The sequence below is a fragment of the Amblyraja radiata genome, chromosome 19 (genome assembly GCF_010909765.2).
Source record: "Amblyraja radiata isolate CabotCenter1 chromosome 19, sAmbRad1.1.pri, whole genome shotgun sequence".
NCBI classification, from domain to species: domain Eukaryota; kingdom Metazoa; phylum Chordata; class Chondrichthyes; order Rajiformes; family Rajidae; genus Amblyraja; species Amblyraja radiata.
The window spans coordinates 2875061-2902029 of NC_045974.1; the positions used below are offsets into that span (position 1 = coordinate 2875061).

The window sequence follows — 26969 nt, forward strand, 5'->3', positions numbered from 1 at the left end:
GTTTTCATCGAGATCTTCGGTTTCCTCCCACACTCCAAAGACGTACAGGTTTGTAGGATAGTTGGCTTGGTAAATGTAAATTGTCCCTAGTGTGTGTAGGGTAGTGTGTGGAGATCGCTGGTCGGCGTGGACTAGGTAGGCCGAAGGCCATGTTTCTGCACTATCCCTAAGCTAAACTAAACTAAACTATACTGGACTAGATGGAAAATTGGAGGAAACATACGCTTAAAAATCTGATTCATGCCAGACACAAGCTTCTGTAGAACTTCCCTAAAATAGGATAAAGTACAACTTTTCAAGGTTCACCAGAGGTGGGAGTTTCATGAGCCCCACTCCCCAATAATCATCTTGAGTAGGTGGCACTAGATTGATGATTGATTGATCGATTGAACACAAGGAAACTGGCCCTTCAGCCCATCGAGTCAATGCCGGCATTCAATCGCCCATTTAAATAGTTTTAATTTTTGTTTAGTTTAGAGATACAACATGCAAACCGGCCCATCGGCCCACCGAGTCCACGCCAACCATCGACCTTCCGTTCACACTAGTTCTATGTTAGAAACATAGAAACATAGAAAAATAGGTGCAGGAGTAGGCCATTCGTCCCTTCGAGCCTGCACCGCCATTCAATGTGATCATGGCTGATCATCCAACTGTTATCCCATTTTCCCATCCACTCCCTACACACTAGGGGGCAATTTACTGAGGGACAATTAGCCTACAAACCCGCACGTCTTTGGCACGTGGGAGGAAACCGGAGCACCCGGAGGACGCCCATGTGGTCGCAGGGAGAACATGCAAACTCCACACTGACAGCGCCCGAGATCAGGGTGGAACCCAGGACTCTGGTCTACCTGCTGTGGGGCCACTGTGCAGACACCTACAATTCAACACACCTGCTCCAGGCAGCTTTTCAGTCGTATGGAAAAGGAGATGCCTCTCACCCCACCCCCCCCCCCATCACCCCCCCCCCCCCCCCATGCCTGTGTGACATTGTGCTGGTGAGTGTCCCTGGATAAAGTCTTGCGCCGGGCGCTTACTTACAGGTTGAAGAGGTTGAGGCCGATGCGGTAGAGGCGTTTGCGGATGGTGTCGGTGGACAGGGACTTGCATCCGCTCGGGTTGTCACAGTGGTACCTGGGCATGCTGAGTATCATGGCGTGCAGAGCCTCCTTGGAGGAAACCTCCGATGGAGACTTGGCCGAGATGGAGGTGGTGCTGCCGCTGCTGAGCTGCTCCACACGGTCCACGAGGCTGGATTCCAGCGGGTGGTCCTGCAGGATGCCGTTGTCATGGGGGTCCATCTGTATCTCCTGCAGGCTGAGCTGGCCCTGCCCCATCAGCCCATCCCCTAGACCGTTGGAGTTGAGGTTGACGTTCAGTTGGGTGAGTGGGTAGTTGTTGGCCACCAGCGCCTGCTCTTGCCCCAGCTCAGCATCAGGGGACCGTTCACCCTCCTCGCGACACTGGCCGTGATCGCCCGCCGCTGCGGAAGAGCTCTGCTCCACAACTGACTGTGCGTTGTTACAGTTCGCCATGGCAACGGAAGCAGACTCGAGCACCGAGGAGACAGACATGTTTTTGTTCTCGATGTGGAAGGTGACGTCTCTGAAGGCCATCATCAGCGTGCTGCTGCTGTGGGCAAGGCCGCTGTCATCCAGCCTCTCTCCGTTGCCCTCCTGCCCTCCCCTCTCCGTCTCGCACGCCGCTCCCTCCTGCACGGAGCCGCTGCTGAAGGTCTCGGTGAACTGGTAGGTGCTGCCGTCTTGCAGCGAGCACATGGTCTTCAGGCTCCAGGAGCTGAGGGCGTCGTCGATGGACTTGGCCAGAGACTTGACCTGCTCGGTGAAGGAGTCCTCCAGCTCGGTCAGCGCCCCGCTAATGCTGGCGGGCAGCGAGGGCGAGCGCACCAGTGGGATCCCAGCAAAGTTGTAGCCCTCCATCAGGCTGTCGGCGTTCTGCAGCCTGACCTTGCGCAGGGAGATGCGCCGGGGCATGCGGCTCTCCAGCAGCGAGTTGCGGATCTTCTCAAAGTTCTTGCTGAGCTGGTACTGGCGGAAGGCCGTCTGGATGGTGCACGCAGCTCGGCGAGACAATAGGTGTCCTCCGTATTTATGCTCCAGCATTTCAATCTGAAACAGGAGAGGGTGCAACATCAGATGTCAGCCTCACTGCAGGTATCCACACACAATAACTATTCAGCCTGGGCTCAATCTCAACTTCCTACTTAATAGATAATAGACAATAGACAATAGGTGCAGGACTAGGCCATTTGGCCCTTAGAGCCAGCACCGCCATTCAATGTGATCATCCACAATCAGTACCCCGTTCCTGCCTTCTCCCCATATCCCCTGACTCCGCTATCTTTAAGAGCCCTATCTAACTCTCTCTTGAAAGTATCCAGAGAACCTGCCTCCAACACCCTCTTCGGCAGAGAATTCCACAGATTCACAATTCCCTGTACGAAAACGGTTTTCCTCACCTCCGTTCTATATGGTTTACCCCTTATTCTTAAACTGTGGCCCCTGGTTCTGGACTCCCCCAACAGTGGGAACATGTTTCCTGCCTCTAGCGTGTCCAAACCCGTAATAATTTTAAGAAGGAACTGCAGATGCCGGAAAATCGAAGGTACACAAAAGTGCTGGAGAAACTCAGCGGGTGCAGCACCATCTATGGAGCGAAGGAAATAGGTAACGTTTCGGCCCGAAACGTTACCTATTTCCTTCGCTCCATAGATGCTGCTGCACCCGCTGAGTTTCTCCAGCATTTTTGTGTACCTTAATAATTTTATATCCTTCAATAAGATCACCTCTCATTCTTCTAAACTCCAGAGTGTACAAGCCCAGCCGCTCCATTCTATCAACGTATGACAGTCCCGCCATCCCGGGAATTAATCTGGTGAACCTTATCATTATTACTGTTTTGCAAATTCAGTTGTTCTATATCTCTCTATATCTCATGTTTGCTTTTCCCCTGACTCTCCAGTCTGAAGAAGGGTCTCGACCCGAAACGTCACTTATTCCTTCCCTGCAGAGTTGCTGTCTGACCCGCTGAGTTACTCCAGCTGTTTGTATCTATCTTCGGTTTAAACCAGCATTCCTACACAAACAATCTTCCTCATTGAATGATGTCAGGAGGCATTAATAGCTGGCTTACCGCAGCGTGGAGACTTGAAGCACTGAAACGACTGGTTTATTTGAACAAAATAAATCTTCCAGGATTATCTAGGAATCCTGTGCTTTCCTCAAAATTGAAGAGTCTTTACATTTGTAGCCCTTGCTCTCTGTCTGAATGATGTTAGGGTAAAGGGGCCACCTACACTACAAAATGATCAGAACATTATCTCCCCACTCTACACTCATCTGAGTGATATTTTCAAGATGTATCTTTTGAAATTAATATCCAGCAACAAAACAAAACAAAAAAAAGGAGTGAATATTGAATTATTTAAACTGGAAAAAACAGACAATATATGAACTGACATTTTCAAAGAAGGGGATAACTTTAAGATGACTTCCATGAAAAACTGAATCAATTGTTAAAGCTGAGGGAGCAGAAATTTCTCCAGTCACTATTTTCTCTCATCTATTTTACTTTCTTCTCCAAAAATCATTCTGCTGTATCTAATAAAAGACACAGAGTGCTGGAGTAACTCAGCGGGTCAGGCAGCATCTGTGGAGAACGTGGATAGGTGACGTTTCACAGAGTGCTGGAGTAACTCAGCGGGTCAGGCAGCATCTCTGGAGAACGTGGATAGGTGACGTTTCAAGTTGAGCCCCTTCTTCAGATTCATAAACTCCTAAGCATGTTTTCCAGAGTTGCTGTCTGACCCGCTGAGCATTTTGGACCTCTTCCATTGTCAGAGTGATGCCCAGTGCAAATTGGAGGAACAGCACCTCATATTTGTCTTGGACAGCTTACACCCCAGCGGTATGAACATTGACTTCTCTAACTTCAAGTAACCCTTGCTTTTCCTCTCTCTCTGTCCATCCCTCCCCTTTCCCAGTTTTCTGACCAGTCTTACTGTCCTCCCACTACATTTTATCTGTTTAATTTGTTATTACATTCTCCCAGCTATCAATGATCTATTCTGTATTTTCCCTGAACTCCATTCCCTTTGTCTTATTTTCACACCTTACACTTCCTTGTCTATGTATCTCCCTCTCCCCTGACATCAGTCAGGAGAAGGGTCACGACCCGAAAAGTCCTTCTCTCCAGAGATGCTGCCTGTCCCGCTGAGTTACTCCAGCATTTTGTATCTATCTTCGGTTTAAACCAGCATCTGCAGTTCCTTGAATCCGCTGCAACTAATGTTTGGTTTATCCTTCGGTTTTGGAAATTTTGAACGGGAAATTGCTTCCATTTTACAATAAAGGGCCAGGGGAATGAAATAGCACGAACAAACAGAAGTGAATTATTCTGACATCTCCTTTAAACTCCTAAGACTGGTCTCCCTTTAACCCTCTGAATTAATAAAGCCCCTGTCCCACTTAGGCAATTTTTTCGGTGACTACAGGCGACTAGGCCACATGGTCGCGGGGTGACGCCTGTACGGTCGTGAGTCGTCTCCTCAAGTCACCTAAAGAGTCGTAACGTTTCTCTGGTCGCCGCTGGATTTTGAAATGTTCAAAACCTTTCGGCGACTGTGAGCTTGACGTAGCTTGTCTTCCCCTGTCATAGGTTGTCGCCAGGATGATGCAGGTTGCCGCCAAGGTGACGTTGGTTGTTTGCCGGGTGCCGACTTTGGTGAATTCCATTGGCGACTACCTACGTCAACCGGCGTCAACTGGCGACAGGCACCGGCGACTGAATTGTCTTCAGTTGTCGCCGACAGGGTCGTAGCTTGTTGTTGCTTGTCACGGGTGGACGTAGGTTGACTTCGGTTGTTGTAGGTTGTGGCTTGTGTGGACGTCGGTTGCTGTAGGTGTGGTCATAGGTGGACGTCCTAATGGGTTGCCGGTTGTCCATAGCTTGCTGTAGCTTGACGTCGACGAGGTGGTAGGTTGCGGTAGACATTGTCGTAGACATTGTCATAGGGGGGTCCAGTCACCGTTTTTTTCGGCGACCTGCTACAACGCTGACAGTCGCCTAAAAAATCATCTAAGTGGGACAGGCCCTTAAGACCGGTCTCCTTTTAAAGCTCTGGATTAATAAAGGTTCACCAAATGCCAAATAAAATACTGACCTGTGAATTAAACAAATGAGTTTAGGGATTGAGAGATTTTTGTTTGTTGTCAAATCTCTGGACTCAAGCCAATAGCCACTCCTGCAATATTGCCAATTTTTTAATCTTATACGTTTTTATGTCGCCTTAATTTTTTTTTTTTAATATTCCTGGTTTTAAAAAGATTGGAGCTGTTTTGTTTTTTTGTCGAACGGACGAGAAATTAATGGATTCTTTCCTTTAATTCTGTAAGATGTGACACGTCATCACTGAGTTAGCTCCATTCATTAACACCCTCAAAGGCATCAGAGCCCGCAGTGACTTCAGCAACCCCACTCACTGTCAGGGGCAGACCTATCAACATCAGCACACAAAATCTCCCGGGGAAAGAATGAAAGAATTCACATTAAGCTTACGATTAATTAGCATGAAAAAGACGACAGCGCATTATTTCAAACATTCCGCGTCTCTCGCCACGTTCAATATTCTCCGTTAAAAAAAAGACTCCTTTCACAAAATCCTTGGCTGCTGCCTTGTTTCCTTCTGGGGTTATGGTCAATAAGGGACCTTGAAGTTTCAATAGACAATAGACAATAGGTGCAGGAATAGGCCATTTGGCCCTTCGAGCCAGCACCGCCATTCAATGTGATCATGGTTGATCATCCCCAATCAGTACCCAGTTCCTGCCTTCTCCCCATATCCCCTGACTCCGCTATTGTTAAGAGCCCTATCTAGCTCTCTCTTGAAAGTATTCAGAGAACCGGCCTCCACCGCCCTCTGTGAGAAAAAGTGTTTCCTCGTCTCCGTTCTAAATGGCTTACCCCTTATTCTTAAACTGTGGCCCCTGGTTCTGGACTCCCCCACCATCGGGAACATGTTTCCTGCCTCTAGCGTGTCCAAGCCCTTAACAATCTTATATTTTGTCATATTAAAGAGGCTGAACAATTGCAGGCTGTTGCTATGGACTGGGTTGAAGGCAAGATCCTCTGATAGATGATCTCCTTTGATGGTCTCCAACTGGGAGATGAGGTTTGCGTGGGTTACAGCTTCATATTGCCGTGTTGATATTGTTTGAGCTTCACAGTCCTGTGGTTCAGCGTTCACCATCAATGCCTGTGTGTCACACACAAACCAACCTCCCTTCCCTTGACTCCATCTACACCTCACGCTGCCTCGGCAAGGCCAGCAGCATCATCAAGGACCAGTCGCACCCTGGTCACTCCCTCTTCTCCCCTCTCCCATCAGGCAAGAGTTATAGACGTGTGAAAACGCACACCTCCATTTTCAGGGACAGTTTCTTCCCAGCTGTTATCAGGAAAACTGCGACAGGGGAACACAGCTAGTGGGGAGGTGTCCCACTTTGTCTCCCTTCCTCTCTCTCTATCTCTCTTTGTCTCGTTCACTCTCTCTCTCTCTCTCTCTCTCTCTCTCTCTCTCTCTCTCTCTCTCTCTCTCTCTCTCTCTCTCTCTCTCTCTCTCTCTGTCTCTGTCTCTGTCTCTGTCTCTGTCTCTGTCTCTGTCTCTGTCTCTGTCTCTGTCTCTGTCTCTCTCTCTGTCTCTCTCTCTGTCTCTCTCTCTGTCTCTCTCTTTCTCTCTCCCTTTCTCTCTTTCTTCCTCTTCAACCAGGGTTAAACCTCTGTCACCTCTGCCAATACAGTTTGGACGGCAAGAGTTGTCTGTCAACAGCCACTGCACCAGCTCCTATTGTTTATCGTTTGCTTGTGAGATAAAAATGAATTGTTTTTGTGTCTTTGTCTTTATTGCTGTCGGTCACTTCAAAGTGACAAAGGAAGAAACTATTAAAGATCGTAGTGCAAGGAATTACAGTTTAAGGGAGGTCACAAGGTTCATGGGCTGCCGTTGACCTTTCAAAGCAACAGCCACACAAGATCGCCTCATCTTCAGTGTTTCAAAGTATAAATTCTTTATATTCCCATTTATTATTTCTTGAGATGCAGGTACTGATCACAAAGCTGCCATCCCTCTGGAGAAATAAAAAAAACTTCAGTAATACGCTGGCAGCAGAAAGATGAAAAAGCAACTGATTAAACTATTTTCAATCTTGACATCTTATAAGCTCTTATATTTTATAAATCCATCAGCAACCTCTAGAAAGTTATTGATGTTTAAAATGAACACCAAGACAATGGCACTTTGGATATTCCAGGAAAAGTGTGGTATCCTTCTAATCTTTCAACCAGGCACCGTGTGATGTCCTTATCTTGCCTCCAGCACTTGCTTTCTGATTTTTGTTTCTGAAGAGTCTCTTTGTGATTCTTGGCCCTTTGTCGTCATTGTAACGGACTTCCATCGTGTTAATGGCGTGTCGCGGGGTGACGCGTGTTTGGTCGTGAGTAGTCGCCCAAAGAGTCGTACCTTTTTCTGGTTGCCGCTGGATTTTCAACATGTTGACATTTTTCGGCAACCCCTTCAGACTGAAGAAGGGTTTTGGCCCGAAACGTTGCCTATTTCCTTCGCTCCATAGATGCTGCTGCACACGCTGAGTTTCTCCAGCACTTTTGTCTACCTTCGATTTTCCAGCATCTGCAGTTCCTTCTTAAACACTTAATGTTGCGCATGCTCAATATAGGTGTCAGGGGTTATGGGGAGAAGGCAGGAGAATGGGGTTAGGAGGGAGAGATAGATCAGCCATGATTGAATGGCGGCGTAGACTTGATGGGCCGAATGGCCTAATTCTACTCCTATCACTTATGACCTTATGACCTTTTGCTCAGGCCAAATTTACTGCGACAAGTGCAAAACTTGTGGAGGAAACTGAATGGCAACCTGCTTGCTTACCGAAGACACAAAAAGCTGGAGTAACTCAGCAGGACAGGCTGCATCTCTGGAGAGAAGGAATGGGTGATGTTTTGGGTCGAGACCCTGCTTGGTTACCTCACTGCCTCCCACTCTCAGACCAACAAAAGCCAACATGCTAAGTTATACACAAGGAACTTGCTGATGCTGGAATCTTCAGTAAAACACAAAGTGCTGGAGTAACTCAGCAGGTCAGGTGGCATCTCTGGAGAACCTGATTAGGACTTTGTGAATCTGTAGAAGGGTCCCGCAAAACTCCGCCTGTCCATTCCTTTCGCAGATGCTGCCTGGCCCGCTGAGTTCCTCCAGCACTTTGTGTTTTCCTCAAGATTTCAGCGCCTGCAGTTCCTTGTGTCTTCACGCATGCTCTTGTTGTGCAAGTTGTGCCGGCTGCCATATTGGGAAGGTCACAACACTTGTGTGGTGGAGGCCCAGTCATGCCGGCTGCCATATTGGGAAGGTCAATGCCGGCTGCCATATTGGGAAGGTCACAACACTTGTGTGGTAGAGGCCCAGTCATGCCGGCTGCCATATTGGGAAGGTCACAACACTTGTCTGGGAGAGCCCAGTGGAGGTATGTGAAGTACAGAAGTCACCTTTACTCCTCTGGCTGCTTCTCATCAGCACTTTTTAGGAACTGTTCCATTTTTGTTGGTTTGGCGTGCACGCTGAAGAGAACCGAAGCATTTAATTGAAGGAATATGCAGATAAGCCCTGCTAGGAAGCTTCAAGGCCATTTCCGCACAAATTTCACAATGCCTTGCTCATTAAAATTCATTTACATTGCCCTTATTGATGGTTCTTTACCGGACCATATCCAGCTTCTCACTGACTCTCACAAGTCTTATCCTCGCCTTCATAGAGCAGTTCTTTTTGGAGTGCGCTGCAGAATAACTGAATGTCCAACTTAGGGTCTCTTTTAAAAGTGTGATCATTCTCAATATCATGATCGAACATATTGGGGGAGCGATGGGCAGATTAGCAAGTATTAAGACAGTGAATTGGAAATTCAATGGATGCCTTTAAGTGAATTATTCTGCATGTGTGTCCAATGATTCCAAAGTTCAGATAGAGTAATCGGCATAATTGAATAGCCGTGGTTTTAGTTAATTGTCAACACAAACATGCATGAGCAAGTACACTGTGAACAATTATTTTCAGTGTTGAGTTTAACATATGGTATCTACCCGGAGCGTGGCCATGGGCTTACGGCAGTCTGTTATTCATTGATAGCAACCCTTGGACAATGGAGCAGGGGATGAAAAGCATGTCTATCTCCACCTTCTCACACTCTGCACAGTGCCGCCACACATATGTTACAAGAGAAAATGCTGCAAAATTATAAGACTCCTGTCGTTTTTTAGAGAAACAGGCCCTTCGGCCCACCGAGTGCGCACCGGCCAGCGATCCCCGCATGCTAACACTATTCTACACAAGGAACAATTTTTTTTAACATTAACGTCAAGCCAATTAATCTTCAAATATGTAGGTCTTTGGAGTGTGGGGGGAAACCGAAGTTCTCGGAGAAAACCATCGCAGGTCCCGGGGAGAACGTGCAAACTCCGTACAGACAGCACCAGTAGCCGGGATCTAACCGGGGTCTGTAAGCACTGTAAGGCAGCAACTCTACTGCTGCACCACCGTGCCGCCCCTTGGAATGATCTGTACATTGAGCCCCAGCAGGGCAGTCACTGCAGTTGGTTTGGCTAAGAGTCCTATCACTCGAATCCTCATCTGTCTCTTCCCTCCCCAGATGCTGCCTGGCCCGCTGAGTTCATGTCCATAAGTGATAGAAACAGACACCATTGTGCAGATGCCGAGAAGCGTGTCCAGCTCTGGCTGAACAACTTCTAATCTTGTGTGTGGACTCGATAAGAAGAGGAGGCCTAATTCCAAATCCTTTGTGTATTGTTTTACCAATCTTATTTGGTGTTGGATTTATCGCAGAATACTATGAATGCAGAGCAGGTTTACGAGGGTGTTGCCAGGCATTGAGGGGCTGAACTGCAGGGAGAGTTTGGGCAGGCTAAGACTTTACTCCTCGCAGCACAGGAGGCTGAGGGGCGATCATTTCAAAGTGTACTCACTGAATGGACAGAGTGAGCCTTCTATCCAGGGTGGAGGAATCAAGAACCAGATGTCTATGTCTATGTCTATGACATAGACTCTGAGGGTGTAAGGAATGAGCTGTCAGAGGAGGTAGTTGAGGCAGGTACTATAACTACATACGAAAGACATTTGGACAGGTACATGGATAGGGAAGGTTCAGTGATATGGGCTAAATGCAGGCAAATGAAACCAGCTTCGATGGGACATGTTGGTCGGCATGGAATGTTGGGCATGAATGTTGGGCTGTTTCCGTGTCCTGTGACTCTATGATCAGCCATACACCAACACCAAGGAACAGTATACAGATACAGGAACAATATCCAGATTCAGGGACAGTTTCTTCCCAGCTGTTATCAGGGAACTGAATCGTCCTATCACCAACTAGAGAGTGGTCCTGAGCTACCATCTACCTCAAGAAGTCACAAGTCAAGAGAGTTTTATTGTCATATGTCCCAGATAGAACAATGACATTCTTACTTGCTGCAGCACAACAGAGTATGTAATCATAATAAATAATATACAATAGGTGCAGGAGGAGGCCATTCGGCCCTTCGAGCCAGCACTGCCATTCAATGTGATCATGGCTGATCATCCCCAATTAGTACCCCGTTCCTGCCTTCTCCCCATATCCCCTGACTCCGCTATCTTTAAGAGTAAACGTCACTGTACCTTAAATGGTACACATGACAATAAAGGACCGTTGAACCATTGACGTGGCCCCAAGTGGCCAGAACCCTATTTCTGATAAAGAGCCCGGGAACTATAGAGCCATACAGCAGGGAAACCGGGCCCTTTGACCCAACTCATCCACGCTAGTCCCATGTGCCCGCATGTGGTCCATATCCCTCGATTAAAGCGGGTGTCAGGGGTTATGGGGAGAAGGCAGGAGAATGGGGTTAGGTGGGAGAGATAGATCAGCCACGAGTGAATGGCGGAGTAGACTTGACCCAAATATGGCCTATTTCTGCTCCTATCACTTATACACCTTTCCTGTCCATGTAGCCGTTAGAGTGTCTCTTAAAAGCTGCACGTTACCTGCCCCAACTGCCTCCTTTAATGAGCACTCTGCCTCTCTTTATCCCAGCATTGCATGTTTCTAGCAGTTTCTGTTTTATCATTAATGTTTTATTATTATTAATGTTTAGTGTTTTCTGAGTCATTCGTAACTGTCACTGTATGTCATGTTGTTACTTGTGGGCGGAGCACCAAGGCAAATTCCTTGTATGTGAATACTTGGCCAAGAAACTTACTTACTTACTAACTTACTTTAATGTTAGACCCGCACATTCAGCAGACGTGGACAAATTCCACAGCCACCTTCACCTGTTTTTCCATTTGGTTTTTGACAGGCATGCAGTGCAGGATTACAATTGCCTGAAGTGTCAGATGCAAGAAATTAAATTGGCAACCATGCCCCTTCTTTGGTCTCTCCAACATTTGCACCTATTCCTACTCACAAGGTGCGCCGGCTTGTTTAGCCTGCAGACATGTGCACTTCTTGTACGGGCATCAAAAAGAAGCATTTCACTGTCAGAAAAGTCTGTTTGTTTGGGGAGATTTCGGGCACAAATTCCATTAAAAGATACGAGATCAGACGGGAGCACATATCAGGACAAGAAAGTTGCTCCTGATTGTTTTTCCTCAGCTTGTCAATCCTCCCCCCTGTTTCAAAAGCAAAGACTGCGGCAAGCTCACGGAGTTGCGGGCAAAACCAAGGGCGGAACAGCGGCGCAGCGGGTAGTGCCGCTGCCTTACATGCCAGGTTCCATCCTGACCCCGGGTGCTGTCTGCGTGTTGAGTTTGCACGCTCTCCCCGTGACCGTGTGGGTTTCCTCCGGGTGCTCCGGGTTTCCTCCCACACTCCAAAGACGTGCGGGTTTTGTAGGTTAATCGGCCCCTCTGTAAATTGCCCCCTCGTGTGTAGGGAGTGGATGGGAAAGTGGGATAACAAGCAACGGATAACAAGCAACTAGTGCAAACGGGTGATTGGTTGGGTTGGGCGTGGACTCAGTGGGCCGATGGGCCTGCTAGCATGTTGTATCTCTAAACTAAGCGAAAAATAAAACTAGTTAAATGAGTGGGTACACAAAAATGCTGGAGAAACTCAGCGGGTGCAGCAGCATCTATGTAGCGAAGGAAATAGGCAACGTTTCGGGCCGAAACCCTGAAGGAAATAGGCAACGTTTCGGGCCGAAACCCTTCCGGGTTTCGGCCCGAAACGTTGCCTATTTCCTTCGCTCCATAGATGCTGCTGCACCCGCTGAGTTTCTCCAGCATTTTTGTGTACCTTCGATTTTCCAGCATCTGCAGTTCCTTCTTAAACAGCTAGTTAAATGAGTGATTGAATGTCGGAATTGACTCGATGGGCTGAAGGGCCTGCTGCCTTGCTTTCAATCGATCAATCAATCAATCAATCAATCATCAATCAAGTGCCACCTTCAAAGATGATTATTGGGGAGTGGGGCAATTAACATAGAACTAGTGTGAACGGGCGATCGATGGTCGGCCTGGACTCGATGGGCCGAAGGTCACTGTTTCCATGTTGTATCTCTCTAAACATAATGGTGAATTCAAGATACAACCACGAGTTTTATTTGCAGTACAACTGTTGCTTTATTTAATGAGCACTTAAGCCACTTGGTCTAGTCAATCTGGCACAACTGGATTTAAACTGCTGGATTTAAACTAAGCTCTTGTCACAATGGGAATTTGATCCATTCAGTGAAGAAGTAACCCCCTCTCCACTTCTCTTCTCAAGAACACTTTCCTCTCTTCATCTCGCAAACGCTGACTTAACAGAGAAACTCCCTCAGCAACAGAAAACACTTGGCTTTAAAAAAATAAATAAACTAGATACTGGAAATGGGAAATAAAAACAGAAAATGCTGTAAATGCTCAGCGGAATGGAATGAAAAACAAAATTCACTTGCGGATGAAACATAGAAACATAGAAAATAGGTGCAGGAGTAGGCCATTCGGCCCTTCGAGCCAGCACCGCCATTCAATATGATCATGGCTGATCATCCAAAATCAGTATCCCGTTCCTGCTTTCTCCCCATATCCCCTGATTCTGTTAGCCCAAAGAGCGAATATATCGAAGGTACACAAAATTGCCGGGGAAACTCAGCGGGTGCAGCAGCATCTATGGAGCGAAGGAAATAGGCGACGTTTCGGGCCGAAACCCTTCTTCAGACTGATGGGGGGTGGGAGGGGGAGAAGGAAGTAAAAGGGGAGGAGGAGGAGGAGCCCGAGGGCGGGCGGATGGGAGGGTGGGAGGAGACAGCTAGAGGGTTAAGGAAGGGGAGGAGACAGCAAGGACTAGCAAAATTGGGAGAATTCAATGTTAATGCCATCCGGACGCAAGGTCCCCAGACGGAATATGAGGTGCTGTTCCTCCAATTTCCGATGTTGCTCACTCTGGCAATGGAGGAGACCCAGGACAGAGAGGTCGGATTGGGAATGGGAGGGGGAGTTGAAGTGCTGAGCCACCGGGAGTTCAGGTAGGTTATTGCGGACTGAGCGGAGGTGTTCGGCGAAACGATCGCCCAAGAGCGAATATCTAACTGTCTCTTGAAAACTTCCGCTACCTTCTGTGGCAGCGAATTCTACAGATTCACAACTCTCTGGTCCTCATCTTAGTCCTAAATGGCCTACCCCATATTCTTAAACTGTGACCCCTGGTTCTGGACTCCCCCCAACATGGGGAATATTTTTTCTGCAATGAAGGGTCGTTGACCTGAAATGTTAACTCTATATCTCTTTCCGCAGATGCTGTCTGACAGCGTGAATGTTTCCAGAAGAAAATGCTACATCGGCAGAGGAATCAGAATCTTTGAAGCAGATCAGCAGCCTTAGTAGCCAAACCAAATTAAAATCACATCTAAAGACGTTAACAGACCTCTTGCCTGGATATATCCCCTTACACACAGCAATTACATTCTTTTTGACCTCACGCCATATTTAAAAAATAATCAACTTCAGCTCAGTCTCAAAAGGACATAAAATCAATGAAGCAAATGAAAGCAACAAAAAACGCAGAGTGCTGGAGTAACTCAGCGGGTCAGGCAGCACCTGTGGAGAACGTGGGTAGGTGACGTTTCACAGAGTGCTGGAGTAACTCAGCGGGTCAGGCAGCATCTGTGGAGAACATGGATAGGTGACGTTTCACAGAGTGCTGGAGTAACTCAGCGGGTCAGGCAGCATCTGTGGAGAACATGGATAGGTGACGTTTCACAGAGTGCTGGAGTAACTCAGCGGGTCAGGCAGCATCTGTGGAGAACATGGATAGGTGACGTTTCACAGAGTGCTGGAGTAACTCAGCGGGTCAGGCAGCATCTGTGGAGAACATGGATAGGTGACGTTTCACAGAGTGCTGGAGTAACTCAGCGGGTCAGCGAGTGCTGTATTTTGTACCTGATGATGAGCATGCAGACCATAGAGAGGATAACGAGAGAAAATAAGCTGCATGTGTGGTCTTGAATTTCATGATCCCAGCAATGCTGCCAGAAGGTTGTAGCTGGCTCTGACCCTCGAACATGAGTTGGGTTACGCGCAAACAAATGCAGTGTAAAAGTTGCAGCTTTGAATCAGCCCACGAGAGTCAAGAGACTCCAGCCTAGTGTGCAACACATCCCAGGCAGCAAATAGTGCCGCTTGCCGAACTGCTGCCTCAATAACAAGACAATGCCTGCGGGTAAATACAATTATCAAAAACGAGCAACTGTATTTCCAGACCAGTAAAGAGCCATAAAAGAAGGGGCATTCAAAGAATGTATTAATCGATTGTACGAATACTATGCCGCATGTTGGTGGAGCTGCACCGGAGGCGCGGGTTCAATCCTGACCTCGGGTGCTGTCTGTGTGGAGTTTGCACGTTCTCCCTGTGTCCGGATGGGTTTCCTCCCAAGTCCCAAAGATGTGTGGGCTTGTATTTATATTGCCGCTGGTGTGTAGGGGAGTGGACGAAAAAAGTGGGATGTTGTAGAACTGGTGTGTGAACGGGTAATCGATGGCTTGCTGTGCGACAATAGGCCGAAGGGCCTGTTTCCGTACTGCTCCACAAACTACACATAGGAATTGCTGTGAAATCATTGCTGCATCTATTCAATTAACCGCAGATTGAGTTAATTTTCATATTTATAAAAGAATTGATAAAAGATCATAATCCAAATGACTGACCCAGGTACAAATGAACAATTAATGTTACATGTGTGGACACTAATCGTTGTTCAAAATCTAAATTGGTAGTGAGGAAAGAAAGGGAAGAAAAGCAATTAAATTGTCTAAGTTATCCATCAGCTGAGAACTAAAACCTAGCATAATATAAAAGGAATTAAAATTCAAATGAAAGTTACAAATGTGATCAAATGTTCCCATGCAATGATATTTCTTGGAGTCAGAAAATATTTAAAACAAGGATTCAATGAAGAAGAAAATTAGATGGCGGATTCTTGGTTCTTGGTTTCTTGGTCCTCCAAAATATTCCAAATGGAATTTAAACTGGAGGTTTAAATCAAATGAGTGTGGGGCAGCATGGTGGTGCAGTGGTAGAGTTGCTGCCTTACAGCGCTTGCAGCACCGGAGACCCAGATTCCATCCCGACTACGGGCGCTGTCTGTACGGAGTTTGTACGTTCTCCCCGTGACCCGCGTGGGTTTTCTCCGAGATCTTCGGTTTCCTCCCACACACCAAAGACGTACAGGTTTGTAGGTTAATTGGCTTGGTGTAAATGTAAATTGTCTCTAGTGTGTGTGTAGGGTAGTGTTAATGTGCGGGGATCGCCGGTCGGTGTGGACTCGGTGGGCAGAAGGGCCTGTTTCCGTGCTGTCTCTCTAAACTAAACTAAACTAAGATAGACTCAAAAAGCTAGAGTAACTCAGGCAGCAGAAAAAGAACAGGTGACGTTTTGGGTCGAGACCTTTCTTCAGACCGAGAGTCGGGGAAAAGGCTCGAAATGTCACTGACTGTATTCCTTCTCTCCAGAAATACTGTCTGACCCAAAGAGTTACACCAGCTTTTTGTGTCTATCTTCGGTTTAAACCAACATCTACAGTTCCTTCCTACATAAATGAGCGTGGATTTGTGTTCAATTAATTCCCACCATTTTATGCCACCATCACAGGGCAATGTTCTCCCTGAGAGCGGTTTAAAGAAGCGATTTGGATGTCCCATAGACGGTCGTATAAGTCAGGAGGTGAATGCAAATGACAAGCAGCCTGTTCATGCAAGAAGCCGCAGATAATTGAAGGGAAGAAGTGGAGGAGGAGCAGCAGAGATTTGGCCAGGAGCACGCCAGGAGGAGAGGGTAATTGAAGCGCTCCGATCCTACGCAGCTGCAGTGAGAGGAGGCGATGTCGGACAAGCAGACAGCGCTGTCAGCTCAGGCAGAACTACTGCTGATCATCAAAGCTGCTAAACACAGTCTTTCCCTTCCTGATATTCATACTGTGAGGTGGAAAGAGAGGGTGGAGAATCGACGGCTAGCACAGCGCAAGTCCTCAGATTCCCATGGCTGAGCATGAAATATTAACACACAGAGAGCAAAACTGACCCAAATGCAGGACATGAAGATAGCAGCCATTCAGCAAATGGCCATACACACTGCTACAAATCCACTGACTCTCATTCCACAGTCGGACTGCTGTTGCATTCTGAATTTAATTTAGTTTGGTTTATTGTTATGTGTACCGAGGTACCGTGAATAATTGCCAGTGCAATTAGTTTAGATTAGTTTATTGTCCAGTGTACCTCACAGCGCTAGAGGTCCAGTGTACCTCTCTAGCGCTGTGAGGTACAGTGAGAAGCTTTTTATTTACGTGCTAACCAGTCAGCGGAAAGACCAAATACAATTACAATCGAACCGTTCACAGTGCACAGTTACATGATGAAGGGAATAATGATTAGTGCAAGATTAAAGTCTGACTAAAGAGAGACCGAGGGTTTCCAATGAGGTGGATAGTAGCTCAGAACCACTCTCTAGTTGTTGATAGAGATGGTTCAGTTGCCCGATAACAACAGGGGAGAATTGTCTCTGCTAATCCCTAAAAATCACCAACTCAGAGAAAATAACCTCCGTTGCAATCTGGATGCATAATAATAAAAATTAAAACAAGCGGGAAAATTGGGAATGTGAAGAAAGCAGTGGGATTGAATTGAAAGATACAACATGGTACAGGCCCTTCGGCCCACTGAGTCCGGCACCGACCATTATTCACCCATTCACACTAGTTCTATAAAATGATAGATTCAATGTGTTGGAATAACTCAGCGGGTCAGGCAGCATCTCTGGAGGAAAATGATGGGTGACGTTTTGGGTCGGGACCCTTCTTCAGACTGCAACACCCAGCATCTGCAGTTCTTTGTTTCCACACAATAGACAATAGACAACAGGTGCAGGAGTAGGCCATTCGGCCCTTCGAGCCAGCACCGCCAGTCAATGTGATCATGGCTGATCATCCCCAATCAGTACCCCGTTCCCGCCTTCTCCCCATATCCCCTGACTCTGCTATCTTTAGGAGCCCTATCTAGATCTCTCTTGAAAGCATCCAGAGAACCTGCCTCCGAAGAATTCCACAGACTCACAACTCCCTGTGTGAAAAACACACTAGTTCTGTGTTATCCCACTATCTCATCCACTCCCTACACACTTGGGGCAATTTGGATTGGATTGGATTCAATTTTATTGTCATTGCACTTTTCAGTGCAACAAAATGGTTTAGCCTGCAGCCATAACATAGAGTAATAACAAAACAAACACTCAACACAGTTTAAAGTCCCAAATTCATTGTCTCTTCCCTCCTTGCTCTCCCTCTGTGAATTTGCAGTTCACAGAGGCCTAATGAACCTGTAAACCCGCACGTGTTTGTGACGTAGGAGCGAACCGGAGCACCCAGAGGAAACCTAAGGGAGAACGTGCAAACTCCACTCTGACAGCACCAGAGGTCAGGATTTAAACCAGACCTCTAGCGCTGTAAGGCAGCAGCTCTACCAGTTGCACCACTGTGCCGTCAATGTAATGGCATTATTTACCAATGCATAAATGTCCCAAGCTGTACGCAATACAATGCTAAGCCCATGAAGGTTATGTCTGAAAAAACAGAATCATCAACGAAGGACCATTTTTTTTCTAACCAGCTGTGTGTTCTGAAAATCTATTCCAGATCTGGAACAAGTTTGAACAACTGAATAGATTTCATTGATGGGGAGCCAGGGTGAAGCCTCATTCATGAATCATCAACTAATTAGATTAGATTAGATTAGATTATTTAATGACCACACAGTCAAGATGGTGGAATTCAGGTTCAGTACAGGATGTTACAAGGTAGGCTGATTCCCGTCAAACATAACATAAAACACAACATCATACAATATACAGTACATGCATGGGGAGGATATGTGCTGTTGTCATAGTGTGTTCAGAATTCGTATTGCGTGTGGGTAAAAACTGTTTTTAAATCGAGATGTCTTGGCGGACAGTGAGCTGTAGCGCCTTCCTGATGGCAGCAGGTGGAAGATGTGGTGAGCTGGGTGGGAGGGATCAGAGATGATTTTCTTCACCCTTGACACAGACCGTTTGTGATGGAGTGATTCTATTGATGGAAGGGGAGTGCTGATGATTTTGGATGCTTTGTTAACTATGCGTTGTAATTTATTACGGGAGCGAGTGTCTAAACTGCTGAACCAGACTGTAATTGATGAAGTGAGCATGCTTTGGATGATGGCTGTGTAGAATTTGATCAGTGTAGAATGGAAAAAAGTATTTTCACACTTCACCGATGGCACACCTTTTCCTGAGATTACTATGAGGACAGGAATACAAAAACAGGGATGTAATGCTGAGGCTCGATGAGGTGCTGGTCAGGCCGCATTCGGAGTATTATGAGCAGATTTGGACCCCATATCTGAGGAAGGATGTGCTGGCTCTGGAGTGGGTCCAGAGGAGGTTTACAAGAATGATTCCAGGAATGAGTGGGTTACATATGATGAGCGTTTGACGGCACTGGGCCTCTACTCGCTGGAGTTTAGAAGGTTGGGGGGGGGGGGGGGGCTCATTGAAACTTTCAGAATAATGAAAGGCATAGATAGAGTGGTTGTGGAGAGGGTGTTTCCACTGGTGGGAGAGTCTAGGACCAGAGGTCACAGGGTCAGAATTAAAGGACGCTCTTTTAGAAAGACATCGGAGCAGAATTGGGCAATTCAGCCCATTGTCTACTCCGCCATCCAATCATGGCTGGTCTAATTTTCCCGTTGAACCCTATTCTCCTGGGCTCTTCCAGTTACTTTTGTCCCCCTTCCTAATCAAGAACCTTTCAAACTCTGCCTTAAAAATACTCAAAGTCCACAGCCGTCTGTGGCAATGCATTCCAGATTCACCACCCTCTGGCTAAAGAAACTCCTCTGCATCCCCATTCGAAGGACATGTCCTTTTATTCTGAGGCTGTGCCCTCTGGTCCTAGACTCTCCCATTACTGGAAACATTCATTGATTGAATGATGCACTGTGGACCATCGATGGTTCTTGATTCCCCTACCCCTGGTAAAAGACACTGTGCATCCACCCTATCTATTCCTCTTATCATTTTACACACCTCTATAAGATCAGACAGCCTCCTGCTCTCCAAGGAATATAGCCCTGCCCAACCTCTCTCCATAGCTCAAGCCCTCGAATCTTGGCAACATCCTCGTAAATCTTCTCTGCACTCTTTCCAGCTTTAATGAAAACAATGGATGGGATGAGGAAGAGTTTGGAGGAAAATGGGCCAAATGCAGGCAAATGTGACCAACCCAGGGTGCCAACTGGGTCGGCATGGATGAGGTGGGCTGAAGGGCCTGTTTCCCTGGGTCTGTACATCTCTATGCCCTGAGTGCAGTATAATACTAAGACAGGTCACAGCATTTGGGGAGATAATTCCATAAAAAAGGTGACAAAAAAATTCCTGAGTAACTCAGCGGGACAGGCAGCATCTCTGGAGAAAATGAATAGGTGACGTTTCAGGTCGGGACCTTTCTTCTTTAGTCTGAAGAAGTGTCCTGACCTGATACCTTGCCAATGCATGAACGGCAAGTATTCCACCGGACCGGCTGAGTTACTCCGGCACTTTGCATCTTGTTTTTTTGTAAAGCAGCATCTGCAGTTCCTTGTTTCGACTTTATAAAAAGATGCCTCTTTCTTAAAATAAAAGAGGTCTCTTTGTGCCCAAATGTTGTTTTTGTGGCCAGCGTGACATTTTCCTGGCACTATTATTTTGTGCCGTCCGTGTTTTGTAGTGCAGGTGCGTTGTGTGCGATGCCGGGGGAATACCTGCTTGTTTTTCAGATCCAGGGACAACTCGTAGTCGGAGGCCGGCTGGTGTGAGCAGGCTGCTGTTCCTTTGCCACGCTGCATTCTCATGGGCGAGGCGGTGTGGTGCAAGCTGGCTTTCTGCAGCATTGCGCTGGAGTGGGGGATCATGCGGCAAGCCTTGGCCTCGGCCGACGGGCATTTCACCGGGTCGCCGGCGCTGTCCGCTCCGGCAGCCTCCGTCGCCACGACCATCATCTCACATTCACCTGCGCTCTTCACTGGGCCGTCTGCCTCGGAGTTCACGGGGTCGCCTCCGGGAGAGATGGCTTCGTTACTGCAACAAAAAATAAAAAATAAAGGTGAGACGCACGCTGTTAAGGGCCTGTCCCACTTAGACGACCTAATCCACGAGTTTAGAAGATCCTAGACAGGTTGAAAAAAATGTCAAAGTTGTGTTGACTCGCCGAAGTAAAAGACCTCCTACGATTATGTCTATGACCCCCCTCGACCTCAGTCTTCCACACCTAAGACCAACTACGACTAGCTACGAGTGGAAAATTATCACAAGATAAAATGATGTCATGTTTGCATTTGTTTTCTCGGGCCAGTTATCGACCTACGACTACCATCACGACCTACCTACGAGTAAAAAGTATCACATTTTTCCATGCCGACCTTTTTTTTACTGGTGGACATTTTTTATCAGGCTAGAAAAAATGCCCCGACCTACTTGAGGCCACGAGTTAGCGGGGACCACTCACGAGCATGAGGAAGAGTTACGAAGACCTCCTACCACCTCGTGGCGACCATGCTGCGAGTATGTGTCAAGGGCAGAGATCGCCAATTAGGTCGTGAAAGTGGGACAGGGGCTTTAGTAACACGCTTCAAACAGTGCAGGAATGAACAGCAGGTGCTGGTTTACACCAAAGATAGACACAAAATGCGACAACCTACGACAGGGGAAGACAAGCTACGTCAAGCCCACAGTCGCCAAAATGTTTTGAACATTTCAAAATCCAGCGGCGACCAGAGAAACGTTACAACTCTTTAGGTGACTTGAGGAGACGACTCACGACCATACAGGCATCACCCCGCGACCATGTGGCCTAGTCGCCTGTAGTCGCCGAAAAAATTGCCTAAGTGGGACAGGGGCTTTATTAATTCAGAGGGTTAAAGGGAGACCAGTCTTAGGAGTTTAAAGGAGATGTCAGGATAATTCGCCTCTGTTTGTTCGTGCTATTTCTTTCCCCTGGCCCTTTATTGTAAAATGGAAGCAATTTCCCGTCCAAAACCGAGGGATCAACTAAACATTAGTTGCAGCGGATTCAAGGAACTGCAGATGCTGGTTTAAACCGAAGATAGATACAAAATGCTGGAGTAACTCAGCGGGACAGGCAGCATCTCTGGAGAGAAGGAATGGGTGATGTTTCGGGACGAGACCCTTCTTCAGACTGGAGACTTGCCCCTCTCACCTTAAACATGTGTCCTCGTGTTTATGATTCCACTACCCTGGATGAAAGACTCTGTGCCTTCACCCTATCAATGCCCCCACAACGTAGACACAAATGCTGGAGAAACTCAGCGGGTGAGGCAGAATCTATGGAGCAAGGAATAGGGTCAAAACGCCACCTTCGCTCCATAGATGCTGCTTCACCCACTGAGTTTCTCCACAATTTTTGTCTACCTTCCATTTTTCCAGCATCTGCAGTTCTTTCTTATACACAGCATACATGATTTTATATTCAGAAGGGGAAAGTCCCGACCCGAAATGTCGCCTATCTCCAGAAAGGCTGCCTGACCCGCTGAGTTACTCCAGCACCTTATATCTTTCTTTGGTAAACCAGCAACTGTGAAGGGTCTCGACCCGAAACATCACCCATTCCTTCTCTCCAGAGATGCTGCCTGACCCGCTGAGTTACTCCAGCACTCTGTGAAACGTCACCTATCCATGTTGTCCACAGATGCTGCCTGACCCACTGAGTTATGGTGCAGCAGCATCTATGGAGCTAAGGAAATAGGCAACGTTTCGGGCCGAAATCCTTCTGGAAATAGGCAACGTTTCGGGCCGAAACCCTTACGGGTTTTGGCCCGAAACGTTGCCTATTTCCTTAGCTCCATAGATGCTGCCTGACCCGCTGAGTTACTCCAGCACTCTGTGAAACGTCACCTATCCATGTTCTCCACAGATGCTGCCTGACCCGCTGAGTTACTCCAGCACTCTGTGAAACGTCACCTATCCATGTTCTCCACAGATGCTGCCTGACCCGCTGAGTTACTCCAGCACTCTGTGTTTATCTTAGACTTCACACGGTGGCAAGCTGCAGCTTCCTCACCAATTCCCTCATTGATTCACGAGGATCAATGTATAATTGTGGCAGGCAGTTGCAACACGTGGAGTGGCAAATGAAGAAGCGTTAGATTTAAACTCAAGCAACACGTTTGAATATATTAATCTGGAAGTCGTTTTAATCTCCTTTTCTCTGGCAAGGAAACAGATAGGATCATATTGCAGACATTTTTACATCCTTCCCAATTTTACCTATAACCCCTGGCGATGAAAACTAAAATTGGAAATGTGAAGAACAAGAAAGCAGCCTCTCTCCATTAGCTTCCGACCATAAAATTATTACAATCACTGCCACTTTGTCTGAGCCTGGGCAAAAGGACGGAGGCAGAGTTTGATTGCGATTATAATGAAATAAAACCAATGAATATCTGTACTAAGTCTGGGCTCATTTCCACTGGTCTCTGCAGAGTCAAGAGTGCCGACAAGGCCGACAAACCCGTGCGTCTTGGAGATGGAGGAGGAATCCGGAGCACCCGGAGGAAACCCACGTGGTCACAAAGAGAACGTGCAAACTCCACACAGACAGCACCCGAGGTCAGGATCGAATCAGGGTCCCTGGCGCTGTTAGGCAGCAATTCCACCAGCTGCTCTACCCTGATGCTCAAATACTATCGATGTGGAGTCTGCACGTTCTCCTTGTGAAGGTCACAGTTTGATATTGTCGATATTCCCGATGTTGGGGGAGTCCAGAACCAGGGGTCACAGTTTCAGAATAAGGGGTGGGCCACTTAGGACTGAGATGAGGAAAAGGTTTTTAACCCAGAGTTGTGAATCTCAAGATTCAAGATTCAAGAGAGTTTATTGTCATGTGTCCCAGATAGGACAATGAAATTCTTGCTTTGCTTCAGCACAACAGAACATAGAAGGCATGAATACAGAACAGATCAGTGTGTCCATATACCATTGTATAAATATATACATATCTATATATATAAATTTGTGGAAATCTCTGCCACAGAAGGCAGATGGAGCCGATTCACTGGATGTTTTCAAGAGAGAGTTAGATAGAGATCTAAGGGCTAACGGAATCAAGGGATATGGGGAGAAAGCAGGAACGGGGTACTGATTATGGATGATCAGCCATGACCATATTGAATGGCGGTGCTGGCTCAAAGGGCCGAATGGCCTACTCCTGCACCTATTATCTATGTTTCATGTGCAATGTCTGAAAGTTTGAAAAGCATGTTTCTCTCCACGCCCGTCACCAGAGATCGCCTCTCACTAGACAGAGGATGATATCTATTTCATCAATAGCTGCTGATATATAATGAAGCTGTTGCCACATTCACAGCACGTGTGTCTGTAGTCTAATCCACCACTCAGCTGCCTTGGTGGCTGAGTTTTAGTCATTGTATGCAGCAGATTGGACAGTCCCCACGTCATTCTGTCTTATACCACAGAGTGCTGTCATGGTATAAAAATAACCCGAGTGTAGACTGCCAACGTGGAGTGTAACGTTGGCCCCACAGCACTGCTCCTGACATTACTAAATGCACAATCTCTTGCCCAGAGTAGGTCAACCGAGGGCCAGAGGACATAGGTTTAAGGTGGATCGTAGGGCTCTGGGGCAGTGTTGTTCTTAGCCCCCCCCCCACCTCGGTCATGGAAGGATGAGAGGATATCTCATTGAAACATATAAGATTATTAAGGGTTTGGACACGCTAGAGGCAGGAAACATGTTCCCGGTGTTGGGGGAGTCCAGAACCAGGGGCCACAGTTTAAGAATAAGGGGTAAGCCATTTAGAACGGAGATGAGGAAACACTTTTTCACACAGAGAGTTGTGAGTCTGTGGAATTCTCTGCCTCAGAGGGCGGTGGAGGCCGGTTCTCTGGACGCCTTCTAAGAGAGAGCTAGATAGGGCTCTTAAAGATAGCGGAGTCAGGGGATATGGGGAGAAGGCAGGAACGGGGTACTGATTGGGGATGATCAGCCATGACCACATTGAATGGTGGTGTTGGCTGGAAGGGCCGAATGGCCTACTCCTGCACCTATTGTCTATTGTCTATTAGCTGACCATGGATGTCTCCAGGGTTGGAGGAGGCCTGTGCGTGACTTTGTTTCACGTGGGGAGACTGGTGCACAGACAGCCATCCCACACACACGGTCCTTGACAGATCTGGGTCAGGATCCAGTGGGCATGGAGTCCAGGACGACCGGAGACCCTTTTCTGCTGCAGCCTTCATCCGCCTTCCCAGCCGTTGTGACGCTCCACCGCTCAGCCTTCCCAGCCGTTGTGACGCTCCACCACGTGTCCGCAAGGCACCTCCCGCTGCCAACCTCAGAACCCCAGGCGTCTCCGAGGTTACAGGTGGTGAGCCCCCAATCCGCTTGCCAGCACGGTACCTCTTCTCCGCCCGCCACCACTGCCGTGTCTAAGGCTACTGCCAACTGCAATTTGCCAGCTGCAGCGCCACATTCATTGCAACAGCAAAACAAGATGTCTGTGGGCATTAACTTGGAAACTTTGAGTTGAATTTCTCCCCCTGATTTTCCTTCAAGGTGTATAGATCAAATCTTCCCACGGAGGTTGGATTTGGTTAGCATATAAGGCCTGTCAACTACAGGCAATGTAGGCATCAGTCAATAGCCCTCTGTTTCCTGAAGCTGTTCACAGTACATAGAATGGCACCTCACTGGAACGTGCCTTTCGGCCCACAATGTCCATGCCAATAAACCTCTGCATTCTGTATAACTTCTGCCACAAACTGGGCAGGTCACGGTGGCACAGCGGTAGAGTTGCTGCCTAGACTACGGGCGCTGTCTGTACGGAGTTTGCACGTTCTCCTCATGACCTGCGTGGGTTTTCTCAGAGATCTTCGCTTTCCTCCCACACTCCAAAGAAGCACAGGTTTGTAGGTTAATTGGCTGGGTAGAAATGTAAAAATTGTCCCTAGTGTGTGTAGGATAGTGTTAACGGTGTTTAAATTTTTTAGTTTTAGTTTTAGAGATACAGCGCGGAAACAGGCCCTTCGGCCCATCGGGACCGTGCCGACCAGCGATCCCCGCACATTAGACAATAGACATTTGTCTATGAAACGATCGCCCAGTCTGCGTTTGGTCTCGCCGATGTATAAGAGTCCACATCTTGAACAACGGATACAGTAGATGAGGTTGGAGGAGGTGCAAGTGAACCTCTGACTAACCTGAAAGGACTGTCGGGGCCCCTGGACAGGGTCAAGGGAGGAGGTATAGCGACAGGTGTTGCATCATCTGCGGTTGCAGGGGAAGTTACCTAGGGAGGGGGTGGTTTGGGTGGGAAGGGGAGAGTTACCCAGGGAGTTGCAGAGGGAACTGTGCCGGAGGAGGTAGCTGAGGCAGGTAATATAACAACATTTAAGAAACATTTAGACAGGTACATGGATAGGACAGGCTTGGAGGGATATTGACCAAATGCAGGCAGCGGGGACTAGAGTAGATGGGACATGTTGGTCGGTGTGGGCAAGTTGGGCCGAAGGGCCTGTTTCCACACTGTATCACTCCATGACTAGTGTAGCTGGGACATTGTTGGCCGGTGTGGGCAAGTTGGGCCGAAGGGCCTGTTTCCACACTGTATCACTCTATGACTAGTGTAGCTGGGACATGTTGGCCGGTGTGGGCAAGTTGGGTTGAAGGGCCTGTTTCCACACTGTATAACTCTGTGACACCAACTCTTCTCGTGGAACCACAGGGAGAGTGTCCAGAGACGAGAGCGTTCAAATTCACTGAGATTCTGTGGAATAATTGAACCGTAATTTGTAAACCATGCCTGAAGCAAGGTAGCAGAGAACTAATATTTGTTCTTAAATTAGGCCTGCGTTTCCCCCTGCAGTAAAAGGCATCTTTACAGAGTGACAGCATTGTTATTCATATTGATGAGGGATCTTGTGGATATCCATGGCAAGGATCTTTGTAATGAATGGTATGGGAACCTAACGCAACCCAATATTGAAAGGAATAATAGCAAATTAATTTTGCAACACTCCAACGCTCTTGAATTCCATCCACGTGGGTGAAGCGGTGCAGCTGTTATCAGTTCCTCGCGTAAACCCAGTTATTCTCGAACAGATGGTGAGGAAGATTCTCGCAGGAAGCCCTTTCAATCTTTAATCAAAGTGCTCAGCGTGGTGAACAGTGCCAGCTGAATACAATACGTTGATGATGGAGCCAGAATGTCTCCGTCAGTGGAGGTTCACCGAGCCCCCGTGTTAAGGCAGTGTGCAAACTTAGTTTTTAATCTGGAGGGGAGGAACTGCAGACACTGGTTTACACCG

General features: G+C 47.4%; 1 protein-coding gene across 1 annotated transcript in view; it reads right to left on the reverse strand.

Moving 5' to 3' along the window:
- Positions 1–26969, reverse strand: part of iqsec3 (IQ motif and Sec7 domain ArfGEF 3) — a 224654-nt gene that overhangs the window by 56731 nt on the left and 140954 nt on the right. The window contains exons 3-4 of the mRNA XM_033037456.1: positions 20390–20705; positions 1045–2132 (exon numbers count right to left, since the gene is read on the reverse strand). Coding sequence (XP_032893347.1) covers positions 1045–2132; positions 20390–20626 — 1325 coding nt within the window. The 5' untranslated portion in view covers positions 20627–20705. The remainder of the gene's footprint in view (positions 1–1044; positions 2133–20389; positions 20706–26969) is intronic.